General features: G+C 24.0%; 2 protein-coding genes across 4 annotated transcripts in view; one reads left to right on the forward strand and one right to left on the reverse strand.

Annotated features, from left to right (window-relative positions):
* Nucleotides 1-9,404, forward strand: part of LOC126903844 (uncharacterized) — a 12,047-nt gene extending 2,643 nt beyond the window's left edge. For all 3 annotated transcript variants that reach the window (XM_050682361.1, XM_050682352.1, XM_050682367.1), the window contains 5 exons: nucleotides 2,879-3,915; nucleotides 4,516-4,643; nucleotides 4,714-5,028; nucleotides 6,457-6,683; nucleotides 7,679-9,404. In XM_050682361.1, coding sequence (XP_050538318.1) covers nucleotides 2,879-3,915; nucleotides 4,516-4,643; nucleotides 4,714-5,028; nucleotides 6,457-6,683; nucleotides 7,679-9,389 — 3,418 coding nt within the window. In that variant the 3' untranslated portion in view covers nucleotides 9,390-9,404. The remainder of the gene's footprint in view (nucleotides 1-2,878; nucleotides 3,916-4,515; nucleotides 4,644-4,713; nucleotides 5,029-6,456; nucleotides 6,684-7,678) is intronic.
* Nucleotides 9,405-10,692: 1,288 nt separating this feature from the next.
* Nucleotides 10,693-13,916, reverse strand: LOC126903877 (calcineurin subunit B type 2). The gene is made up of 6 exons (XM_050682417.1): nucleotides 13,756-13,916; nucleotides 13,638-13,677; nucleotides 13,401-13,577; nucleotides 13,213-13,334; nucleotides 11,842-12,015; nucleotides 10,693-10,870 (listed from the first exon to the last, which is right to left on the reverse strand). Exons 1-5 carry the CDS (start codon nucleotides 13,756-13,758, stop codon nucleotides 11,845-11,847), a joined length of 513 nt encoding a protein of 170 aa, XP_050538374.1. The 5' UTR covers nucleotides 13,759-13,916; the 3' UTR covers nucleotides 10,693-10,870; nucleotides 11,842-11,844.
* Between the last annotated feature and the right edge of the window lie 66 nt (nucleotides 13,917-13,982).

The raw sequence follows: 13,982 nt of genomic DNA on the forward strand, positions 1-13,982 counted from the left end.
ATAGGGTGGCTCAAAAAAAATCGATCTTCGAAATGTTTATGAGATACCTCATAAATGTATTATATACATTAAAATAAACATTTTATGAAAATTTGAGATTAAAAAAAAAATTTTTACAGGTCGCTCAACGCGTTTTAAGAAAATTGACCAAAAATACTCAAAAAAACATAAAATGTCATTATTTATTTAATTTTTGTTCAAATTTCTTACTTAGTACATCTAAATTGTTCGTTTTTTAATGCCGAATAATAATAATTAGAAAAAAAATTGTAAGTCTAAAATTGATTGCGTAAAGTCCATAAAAAGCTCAAAAATATGGTTAAGTTCAACGAACACTTAAGTAAACCAAAAAATTTTTTTTTTTAATTTGATTAATATTTGTGTGTATTTTAAGAGGAAAAAATTTTTTCCACTAATTTTTAAAACTACTACCTTTTTTTTTAGATTAGAATGTACGCTAGAAGATACGATGTACATAAAAATAAATGAAAATATCGTCAAATTTTACTGTTTCTGTTTTACATTTTTTTATTTTAAAATTTGGCATTAGCTATATATACATACATATATATTTATAATTGTAAAAATAAAAATAATTTTTTTTTTTTTTTCCAATGTTGATTTTTTACAATCGGGGTACTCATCCTAGACAGAATAAACTTATCTAGCCGAAAAGCCACGTATATTTTGGCGTCTGTTTTAACTTAGTGTGATAAAAATATTAATGATTATTCGATAAGTAAAGATTGAAATCAAAGAGCTCGTAATTTTAATAGAAAAATTATAAATAATGAAATAATAAAATAATTTTTTTTCAATTAAAATACATGCACTATTTAGTTTTCCAGTGTTGGAGGCAGTAGTGTCAAAATATATCATATTTGTTTGATTAACTAAATTCCATTCAACCAAAAGCTTAATAACGGCATCAGCTTGCGATTTGCCTGTAGAATTTAAAAGTTTAGGCACTCCCAAAAGTTTAGTTTTGCCATCACCAGATACTAATACCGCTAAACGTTCAGTGTAATTTTTTTTGTTGTAGGACGGCAAAATTTTTCCGTCCCAGTGAACCATTAAAGCGGTGTTTGGTTTGAATTATTTTATTATTTCATTATTTATAATTTTTCTATTCAAATTTTAAAATAAAAAAATGTAAAAAGGAAACAGTAAAATTTGACGATATTTTCATTTATTTTTATGTACATCGTATATTCTAGCGTACGTTCTAATCTAAAAAAAAAGGTAGTAGTTTTAAACATTAGTGGAAAAAATTTTTTCCTCTTAAAATACACACAAATATTAATCAAATTAAAAAAAAAAAATGAAAAAAAAAAATTTTTTGGTTTACTTAAGTGTTCGTTGAACTTAACCATATTTTTGAGCTTTTTATGGACTTTACGCAATCAATTTTGGACTTACAATTTTTTTTTCTAATTATTATTATTCGGCATTAAAAAACGAACAATTTAGATGTACTAAGTAAGAAATTTGAACAAAAATTAAATAAATAATGACATTTTATGTTTTTTTGAGTATTTTTGGTCAATTTTCTTAAAACGCGTTGAGCGACCTGTAAAAATTTTTTTTTTAATCTCAAATTTTCATAAAATGTTTATTTTAATGTATATAATACATTTATGAGGTATCTCATAAACATTTCGAAGATCGATTTTTTTTGAGCCACCCTATATATATATATATATTATTAAAGGATTTATGTCAAAATTTTGAATGATATTGCTTGAGCAGGTGAGATTTTTTTATAAAATCTCATAAGTAAAAACAAAATTATTAAACTTATCCAGTGTAAACATGTTGCATCATAATTTAATTATTATTATTTCATTGTCAATAAGTGTGATTAAAATACAATTTATCATAAAAAGTTAGGCTTTCTACTAAATATTATTTCTGAATATATAATTCTCATATTTATTTAATTGATCATTATAATTCCAATACATTATCAACTTCCTAAACATTTTTTTAATATATAAATATACATTTGTTTAGGTTAATTATATTAATCTTTAAGCTAAATAAGTATTAATTTTAACTCGCTATTGCTTTTAGACACGAAGTTATAAACCGTTAAAATATTGCTTAATAGGTTGAAGAATAATTCCCTTATTTATCTAACATTTATTCTCCTTTTTTAAAATAATTCAAAGAAATGTAAAGACACTTAACATAATTTATGTTAAGGGTGGTAAGTGAATGTGATAACTTCACCATCAAAAATTTTCGCATAGCTTAAGTTTTTGATTAAATGGTCTTTTTTTCTATTAAATCTTAAATTACATAGTAATGGAGTTATTTATTATATATTGGTTATTATTATGTTGGTTTATTTAATATAAAAAAATTCTGGTGACTGTTCACAGTTAGTATGTAATTAATATTTTTTTTACTCTTTTAATATACCATGAACTACCAAAACTGAGGTTTATTAACCTTGTTTACTCTATTGAGACTGTTACATTTCTAAAGTGATGGAACAGTTCCAAATTTTGCAAAACTTTTATTATACATTATAAAATTATTTTATGAAAGTTTAAAAAAAAATGTTTAAAAAATGATACTCATTTTTTATTTGTTTATTAATCATAAAAAATTATAATGATTTTACTGTGTAACTATAGTTTAATTAAGTAAAAATAGTATAGTTATTATCTCACTAACTAGTTGGCATAAAAAAATCAGAAGCCATATTTGAAATCAGCATTAAAATTACTTATAGAATTTATATAAATATTGTAAATAAGAAAATGGTTATTGTCCTGTGTTATGGAAATTATTTTTGTACATACATATAAATATGAGATAATTAATTTTCAGTTTTAGAACATCTAAATTTTTTTTTTTTTGTATGTTTTAGATTAACAAAGTTCAATTTTGTGACTTATTTATTACCTGAACTAAAATTTAAGCACACAAAGAGTTTGAAATTGATGTATAAGATATTAAAAGAGAGTAACGAGCCAGATTTATATGTACAAATAGCTATTATTAAAATTATTCAATCTGAAAATGGTTTGATGCGTGATGAATATAATGACACTTTAATAGCATCCTTAAATTCTGGTAATAATAATGTGAGATCAGAAGCTTGTGCAGTTTTATTTAATTTAAAGATTTCACCTAAAGTAATAGATTTACTTTACCAATTTATTACTTACAATATAAACAGTGATTGTATTGCTCTACGAATAAAACTAGTTACAGGATTCGAGAATATATTGCGTATAAATAAGAAAAGCTGTTATCTTACAACACCTTTTATTAATCATTTACATGATTTTATCATAAAAAATTTAAAATCTGATTCAAATTACCAAAGAAAAATAACATCATTAAAATTGTATTCAATTTATCTTAAATATAATAAAATTGAAGATTATGTCTCACATGATTGTAGAAAACTGCTACTTGAAAATTTGTTACAGTCTGATGATATTAGAAAAATAAGCAGTAACTTATTGATATCATATTTTTCAATTACTCTAGAAGAAAAAGATTTTGCAAAAAATTGGATGAAACTTGGTTTAAAGTTATGTTATGACCCATTGTTTTATAAAAATGAAAGTGGTTCAAGTTTAATCTACACAATAACTAGTCTTGTTTATAAATCTGGGTTAAAGACAAGCATATTTGAAATCAACCATCGTAATGTTTCTGCATATTTATTGAAATTAGCTAAGGAACAAGAGAATAAATTGAAGACAAATTTTGTTGACAATGTTACCAAAGGAACACTTTATGGATTACTTTCTGCAATAAAACAACTATCTTTTGGAGAAAAATCACTTTTAATGGAAAAGTTAAATGAAAATGAAATTGAATTACTATTAAATTTAATTGAATGTAGTTTAAAACTTATGTTGGATACTTTAGCTTCAAAAGTTGAGGGTGAAGGTATGTAAATGTTTGAAATATACAATATGGAGCTATAAAACAGAAGATTTTAAAATATGTATAAAATACGCCGTATTTAATATTGGAGTCCATAATTTTACAGTTGTGTTCTATATACCTACTATTTAGTAATCGTTAAAAATAAAAATTTGCTGCAAAACCATATTATGTAACTAAGCTGTAGTTTAACTGTAGTATTTTTAATATTTGGCTATTCTATACAAGCATTCATTATATCATTTTTTTTATACAAAGAAATGGCTTCTTAAGGTCCTGCTTTTTCAACGTATAGATGTATCTCCTATTTTGCTCATCATTTATGGAGACATAGGAACCCAACCAAGGGAACCCATTAGAATTGTGAATTTAAATTTTCCTGTTTCACTGCTCTACTGTTTATTAGGATTGTTTGTTAACATTAAGCAATTTAATTAAATTAAAAACAATATAATAAATCTCTCTAGTATAATTGAATGCAAATATGTTAAATAATCAATTAATTTTAATAAGGTAAAACTTAGAGTAATCTACAAAATTAAGTAATATACTTGTATTTATAATATTTTATGTTTTTGATAAACTATTTTCATTTTTTTTTAGAAAAAACTGGTGCTCCTTCATTTGCTCAAATGGATATTGCATTAAGTAGTCTTTGTCAAACATCGAAGGAAAATGTTCAAACACCCACCAACACATTTCTTTTAAATTTCCTATGGATAAATATAAAAGTATTTTGTTATAAAAATGAGTTAATTTACTAACAATTTTTATTAATCTAAATAAAAAACTTTTATTTAGATTTGCTGTGAAGTAGCAAGTGACTATACAGTTTCACTATTTTATAATGATATTTATAAAAGTAATAAGAAAGATAATGTTATCTTGAGATGTGCTAACATAATAGTTGATGTTTTACTAAGATGCAGACATAAAGGAGTTATGGAAGCAACTTGTAGATCATTAGGGAAATTAATTAAAAATTGGAAAGAATCTTCAAATTGGTGTAAACATATATTGAACAATGAGTTAAATAATATGAAGCCTGATAATGAAATTTCAAGAAGATCAGCTGGAAAACGATACCTTATTCAAGCAATAGTAGTTAATAACAAGGTATTTATACATAATAAAGTTCTCTCTAATCTCAAAGTTAAAAAAATGTATTCTTATGTGTGCATATATCTTTTATATACAAATCTTCTTCTTTTTCTTTGCCTTTATTCCAACTACTTGCGGTCATCAATCTTTATCTAAAATTTTACTTGACATGATCTCCTACATCATCTACACACACATCAGCCATCCTCATATCACATTAAATTATGTGACATGTAAATAACATCTCTCCATCTCTTTTTTTGTACTCCTCTACCTCTTCTTCCCTCAATGTTTACTTCCATAACTGTTCTTACAGCTTCCGATTTCTCTCTCCTCATAACATGACCAAACTATTTAAGTCTATTTTTTCTTATCTTAATCAAGATTGACGCGACACCTATACTCCTTATATATGTTTGTTTCTTATCCTATTTTCTCTAGTCACTATACTCATCCATCTTATCTCTACATTCATTCTCTGTTCTATTCTCTTGTCAACCACCCAACACTCTGAACCATACATCACAGCTGGTCTAACTACAGTCTTATAGAACTATATTTCAGCCTCATTCCACACCTTCCTCTCTTTTACTGTCTTTAAAAATGGTTTTTCTTTTTCCACTATCAATCTTCGATTCTCCTCCTGTGTTCTTTCTGTTTTTGTATTCTCTTTTCTCACTACACCACAAATCCATTATCATCAGTCTATTCAAGATTGTTCTTTCTTCAACCTCATTCTTCCCACTAATAATTTTTTTAAAAATCTGTTCTTTTACCTGATGACTACAGAGGGGGATTCAAAATTGATTTTACGTAAAAAATTAATTTTTTCAACTTAAGTTTTGAAAATGTTCCAGAAATACTCGAGTTTTAATCATATATTAAAATAAAACTTATGTTGCCCCAATGACTTATTTTTTATGTGCAAATTGCTGCTGTAGTTGAAATACATACTATTTTTGTTTACATGTATATTTAACTAGCTTACAAAATAAAAAATGATCTTATTAAGAAAATGACTGGCAGATAATATCTTTTAATCTATCATTTCGAAAGTTATAAATATTTAAACTACAGAGTTAAGGTGAGGTGTATTATGTTATTTTTATCATTTTGAAGTATTATTTGAAAATGTTATTGACTAGTAATTTTTTTATTTTATTAGCTTGTTAAAATTACAATACAATATATATAATAACATTTTTATACTAAATATTATTTTATATAGTATGTATTTATTAATTAATTTTACTTATAAACCATCAAACTTGTTAATATTGAAATAAGAATTTATGTTGCTTTTGGAAAATATCTGCAGATTTGCTTCAAAGCATTTTTATGATAGTCATTTTAATTACTGTCATGATATTATGTTATTTAGTTAGTTCTTAAACAAGATTTAGTTGAGTAAATAAATGGTAATAAAATTCTTTGGCTTTTTAGGAAATGATAAAATATTGCGTAAATCAATTATTTAATATTGCCAAAGAGAATATTTTATCAGATTTGTATGTACACAGTGTAGTTGATTTACCACAAGCTAAAGCACTCCATTTACTTACCGCTATTGTTTCAAACTCATCAATTACCCTAGAGTATTTAAGTCCTTTTATTGAAGAATTAGTATTTTTATGTATTGATAAACTTGGGTCACCATTTTGGACAATTAGGTAATTACATATTTATTTAATACTAAATAATTTTCAGTTTCATATTATTTATGTATAGGATATACTGTAACAAATCAAGCCAAATTAAAAAAACTTACTTTTTTTTTTCCAAAAATTAAATTTTAATTTAATTTAGAATCGTCTACCATTTTAAAATTAATATCTGGAATATGGCCATATTATGTGGCGCACAGCATTAAAATAAACAGTCATTAAAGTGTTGACTCTTACATATACGACTACATACCAATTGTGATTTTTTCAATCTCATCTTCTAATTGTAGAATATTGTTAGGTGTATTTGTATATATTTTAGGCTTCATACACCCCCAAAATATGTTACATAATGTATAATTACAGGATCTGGCGAAATAATTTTTTATGCAATTCAGCCAGTATTTTGTCAGAAAAATTACAAAACATACCACCTCATCTCTTGATAATCAAGATTAGCCATATACCAGATGTTATTTTTTATACTTGAATATTAGTTTTAAGTAGTATTTAATTAATTAAACAATAAATAAAAATATTTACAAATGGTTTAATTTTTTTCTCACAATTTTTAAATTATAGGTAATGTTTTAATTTGCCATACATAAAAAAAAATTAGTAAAAAAGAAAAATAAATAAGCCTACTTAAACAAAATAAATTGTTTTTATTGTTTAAACTTAAAGTTTGAGAAAATCTGATTTCAAGCCATCCTTAGTATTAGGAATTCCAATAAAATCTTGTATATTCATTGAATATGCTTCTATGTTTTCAACTTGTACTGTTCACTCAAAAAAGTGTTAATGTTTGAAATTATTGTGATTATGAAATATTTTTTGAAAATAATATTGTACCTTTTAAATGAAGTTAGGCTTTATTTAAATTAGATTTATAAATCTAGATAAATTTATAAAGCTTAAATTTTTATTAAAGTATATTGATTTCTCTTTGGCTTATGATCCTATTTGTTTAATTAATATTTAATCTATTAATTTTTTTGTAGGAATGCTGCTCTACAGTTCTTTAGTTCTCTACAAATTAAATTGATTGGACAAAATCGATTAAACAACACTTTATGGTTGTCACACTTACCTTTAGAACCATTGCTATATCAATTTCCAAAAATAATGCATCATTTACAACAACTGTGGACACAAATTACTAATAACTCTCTATCTAGCCAAAGTTTACTTATTCCTTACATGTCTTTACTAAAAGGGGTGAAGTTACAATCATGGTCATTGTTATCTACGGCACATAAAAATTTTATCTTAAACCTTAGACATAATTTAACTAAAATTGGTTTAACATTAGACATTTATACAGTCAGAAATATGGCAGCTCAAGCTTACACAACCACTTTACAAAAAAATAAGTTATTATCTGCCTTGGATATGGTTGGCAGTAAAATTGATCATTTTTATAATATAAATAATTCATCAATATTAAAAGATTCAAATCACATTCATGGTTATATTTCTTTGTATCAGTATTTGAAAAATGTTTATTCACTTGAATTTAGAATAAAGTATGAAGTAGTAGCTATTTCTTCGTATAATGATATGCAACCTTTATGCAAGGCTATTTATATTTCTATGAACCCAGACATAACAGGTCCATTTCCTCACAAATCAGAAATTGGTTATGGTCAAGTTATAAATTTAATGATTGAAAATGATATTGCTCAATCCAATGACAATTGTAAAATTATAGAGAAGTATTTACTATTTGATGAATACATAAGTGTAAAATTCCTTAAGAGTTTTCTAAAAATTCATTCTAAGTATGAAGAATCTATTGTAAATAAGCTAATAAAGTATTTGAATACAAAAAATAATAATATTTTTAGATTAATCATATTAAATATTGACAACCTATTGAAAAATAATATTAAAAATATTTATAAAATTAACGTTGACAAAAAATATTTTAATAAAATATTTGAAAAGTGCTCATCTTATTCAGAAAAAGATTTTATTTCAATGCTCCCTGTATTAAGTTGTTTGTGCCCAGAAGAAAAATGTCAATCATTGTTAACATCTGTTTGCAAGTACATAAATTGTGATTTTTTTGATTCATCTGATCGTTTCAGCTGTGCTAGATCTTTGTATTACTTTATCAACTTGAAAAATGATGTTAGACTATGGAAAACAATTGTAGTGCTTCTACAAGATGAGAATCCTGATATCCGGATTGAGGCAACAAGATTTGTTAACCGTTTGTGTTACAACCTATCTTCTACATTAAACCCTTACTTTTGCCTAACAAAAATGTTTCAAATTTCTACAGTTAATTTGATCATGTGTCCAGAATCTGCTTTTTTATGTTTTTGGAATATTATGTCTGTTATAGAAAGACGAACTATTTGTAATAGTACTATCAATCCATTCTTCAATGAGCAATCTAATTTTTATAAAGAGCAATCTAACATTACAACACTTGCATTTGAAGGTCTTAAACAATTAATCATATTTAACAATGTAAACATTTTTAAAGAAATTGTGCTTGACCAATTAAAAATTTTAGAACAAGATTGTTATGAATTTAAAAATGTATTTATTGATGAAAATTTAATGATATTAGATAAGTTTTGTTACATAAATTTAATGCAACTTTTATGTAAAAAAAAAATTTTAAAACTCCTTAACTTGTCTGACTATATAAAAATAGTTTCTTCAGTTGTTGACAGTTTAAACTATCATATTATTTTATGATATAAAAGTTAAACTATTATATCATAAAATTATATATTTTTAATAAAATTATTTTTTTATTTTTGAATAAAATGTTTGTTACTTATGTTTTTTTTACATATCTGTTATAAATTACTTTTTAGTATCATTCATTATACCTTATATTGGTGTTCACTTTATTATTTTAGGAGATAACATATATATTTAATTAGCTTAAAAAATGAATTTATTCAGTAGATAACTGGACAAAACAATTTTTGGATCAATATTTCAGAAGTTACAAAACATTTTTATACCTCGTAGGGAGGTTATGAAATATCTAATGTTATAGTCATACCAGCACTTCTCCACCTGTCTACATTTTAAAATCATAATCGTAGTAATCAAGTGATTTGAATTATAAAATCATTATGTATGTAAATAAACAAAAAACAATTTTTCGAGCTCTTGGAGCAAATTAATTTCAAAATCACTAAATTTAACTCTCGTTTTCCATTATTATTTCATACCTATTTTAGTACTTTTAATTGTATGTTACCTTTTTGTAATGAATTTATTAAATTTGATTTTTTTTGCTATAATGAAAATAAATTGAAATTTAACTTAATTCTACTGTAAGATAATCTTTTAGCTTTGATGTGAAGCTAGGTATTTTTTTATATAATTATTTATATTAATTTATAAATTGGAACTTAACAATTATGTGTAACTATTATGTTGTAATTACTACATGCATAATTTACTATTTGATGATGTTATTAAAAAAATACTGTTAAAATTATTCACTTAAATTATAATTAGCTAAATAAATTCAATACCAAAGGTTCCAATCTTAACGATTTTAGAAAATTTCAAGGTTGAAAATCATTTTGATTTTTATGATTTATAGATAAATTTTAAATAATACATAATTTACAATTTTGATTTTAAAAATACATCAAGTATTTTTCAAAAATTTAATTAAAGATATAAGCTATAACAAGTTAGGTTTGAAAAGTTTATAAAATACAATTAAAATAAATGATAAATATACATATTGTATGAAAAGAACTAGTGCAACATTAATAAATATAATATTTAAAATAAAAACATATTTGCAACTTTTTTTTGATTAATTATATTTAAAATAGTTTTTTAATGAAAAATTGTTAAAAAGTAAACAATACTAAATTAGAAAATAATTCAGATAGTAATAATTTCTGTACAAAGTTATCTAGTAAAAATTATTATTTGACTAGAGTAAAAAATAATTGTTTAGGTAAATATTATTGGGTACCCAACAATATAATTTTTGTGAATAAGACCAATGAAAAACATGAAATAATTTTGATAGCTCAATAAAAATTATATTATGATTGACAAATGATTTAAAAGCAAATAATTTCATATTATAAAGTGTTATTTTGTACAATTTATATGAATATTGAAGATGCAAAATATTAATAATAGCCATGTAAAAATGCTTGATTGATTTCAATTGAATGAGATATATGTTAATAATCCTTAAAAAAAAAAATGAAAACTTCTAAGTTTAGTCTCATATAATATAATATTATTACAATACAAACACACAACATTTTTTTAATAAAATTTATAACTAGAGACCTAATTTATATGCAATTTTATATTTCATTTGGGCTATTCAAAACAAATTAATGTTAGTCATACTTTTGTATGCAATTAACTAAAATTAATTAATTTACATTATAGATTCTGATATAAAAATTGGTAGTTTTTCCATTCTAGAACAAAAAATCTGACATTAAAAACCAGCTAATTGCCTTAGGAAGAGGAAGAGGGAATGAATTATATATTTTCATGAGTAGTTGTAAATATAATCTATTTAATGGTTTTACATTTTTATCTAGAATTTTTTCAAATTTTTTAAAAAATAACGAAATTATTTTTTTACTTATAGCTTGCAATTGATCTAAAATACTCACATTTTATGAATCACTTAAAATAAATTTCTACAAGTTTTGAAATTCTTTAAAAAATATTTAAATGCATACAAAACAGGGCTCTATTTATAAGTAACAATAAACAAACATTAGATTTTACTGTAAATTTTCTATTAGTAACTTAGTAGGTTATTAACTAAAAACTTCTTAACTATTTAGTTGAAAAATACAAGTAGTAAAAATTAATTAATGAACACTTATGAGTATTATATTTGTTTACATTATTATTATAACATATAGTGTAGGATAACTATATATTAATATTTATTCTAATATAATTTAATTATTAGAAAATCTAGGTATATAGTATATACAAGAAATATAAATTGGAAGATAAACTAATGTTATATAACAGAAAAGTTTATAAATATTTATAAAAATAACCTACGTAAAAGTGTAATTAAGAAGTTTGAAAATAATAACTGTAGAAATTAAGAGTGACAATAAGTGTATGAAAAATATTACTTAATATAAGAATTAAATAAAATGTTTAAATGCTGATGATAACTCACAACTTAAACATCAACAACCATTTTTTTGTGTATATCAGTATTACCAACAACTGAACAAAACTCTTCAAAATTAATTTTTCCATCTTCATCTTTATCAGCAAATAATATAGTCTTGTCAACTATTTGTTGTAATTGAGTGTCTTTTAAATTGTTACCAACCATCATTTTTAAAACCTAAAATTAAATATTGTTTTATGATTACTTATTCTGTCCGTGGTAGGGCCTTGAACCAGATTACACCCTAACCAATAAACACCTAAAAGGCTTTTTAATGAAACTAAAGACATAAACAACCAATATTGATATTTAAAAAACTATTAAAAACTTAAAACCCAATTTGAAAAAAAATTTAATCATATTATGTGATATAATATCTATTACATTATAGTTTATATTTGATATATATAATATGCTCACAATTATAATGAATATATTATGAGAAATACATTTTACTAGGCCAAACTGGAAATTCTTATAACTTTTGAGACAATTAATATTTTGTTGTTCTTTTTTTTTAATAATTTTTACATTGAACGGGATAGAAGACAAACAGAAGAGTTCTTAAAGGTAGGGTCCTACATTTTTAAAATAAAAACAGAATTCAAATATCTGAGTATTATGATCACCCTATCAAAGAATATAGGGTTTAAAATACTAAAAATATTTTAAATGAGCAAAAAGTGTTATTACGCCTTGGACAACTTATTTAAATCAGGTAACCTCTCAAATAAACTAAAAGTCCAGCTATACATTTCGCTAATAAGATGTATATGTATGGAGGTAATGCTGAACTGTTAGGAATAATTATGAGTTAAGAATGAAGATTTTTGAAAAGAAAATAATAAGAAGAATAAATGGACTCTGCCATGACCCACAAATGGTGGAAAGGTGTAAAAGACACAATGGGGAACTATATGACTAATACAACAGATCAGATATAGTAAATAAGATGATAAGGAATAGGCTGGAATGAGCAAGCCATGCGTGGTGGAAATCTGAAGCCATAATTAAGACAGTGATACAAGAAAATCCAAGAAAGAAAAGACCTTTGAGAAGACCCCAAATGTGATGGGAAGGCTGTATTACGAGGGATGTAGCACATTTTTATCCAGATGAAGATTGGCATATAATGGCATAAAAAATAATGATGGATGGAGATAGTTATGTTTTGATGTGTGGTCTAAAAGGCTGTGAACAAATAAAAAAATTACAATAACTAAATTTGATTTAACTAGGGTGAAGGTTTTTTGATGATAAAATAATCCCTAGTTCTATTTTTCAAGTATTGTTAATTTAATTTTTTTAATATAGTACTTAGATACTCAATTAAATTAATATTTAGGATAAAATATTATCTTTCCTTCGACTTACTTGAAATAATTCACCATTTGATATATATCCATCATTATCCATGTCATAAATTCGAAATGCAAAACGTAATTTAGATTCCTTATCGCCCTTGACACTAAATTGTGATACACCTTGAATAAATTCTATAAAAATCATTCAATCGTTTTAATAGATGTGACATGAGATTACATTATTAAAACTATGTTTACCTTTAAAATCTACTTCTCCATTGCCATCTTCATCAAATATATCTATAACTCTTTGAACTAATGGATTTTGTTGTAGTTCTGGTAAAGACAAAAATTCATCAAGGCTTAAGGCACCTGAATTATCAAGGTCAAGTTTGCGAAATCGTTTTCCAAGTCGTCTGATTTCATCAGCATCAACTGTAATTGCAAAAAAATATTACAAATTATAAAAATAATATTTTATAGTTTTACACCTACAATTTGAGCAAAGTTCCATCGGTAACGAATTTTCATTGCCCTGAAGACAGAAAAACACAATTTCAAAAAACAATTATATATACATGAAATATATAGTATTAAATTAATTAATGAATACCATTTTACAATTTTGAAAATTAGAAGTGTATTAATAATACTTAATACTACTTGTATCAATAAACTATATGCTTGACTTTTATGATTAATTATTGACAAAGAGCCCTTTGGAAAATCTCTCAAGAAATCAGTATACTTAGAATATCTAAATTTTTCTGGTTACAAATATCGATCATGATAAGATATAAAAACAGCTGATTATAAATGGTTATAAGGATTAGATTACTA

This window comes from Daktulosphaira vitifoliae, unplaced genomic scaffold (genome assembly GCF_025091365.1).
Source record: "Daktulosphaira vitifoliae isolate Bord-2020 unplaced genomic scaffold, ASM2509136v1 Scaffold_1, whole genome shotgun sequence".
NCBI lineage: Eukaryota > Metazoa > Arthropoda > Insecta > Hemiptera > Phylloxeridae > Daktulosphaira > Daktulosphaira vitifoliae.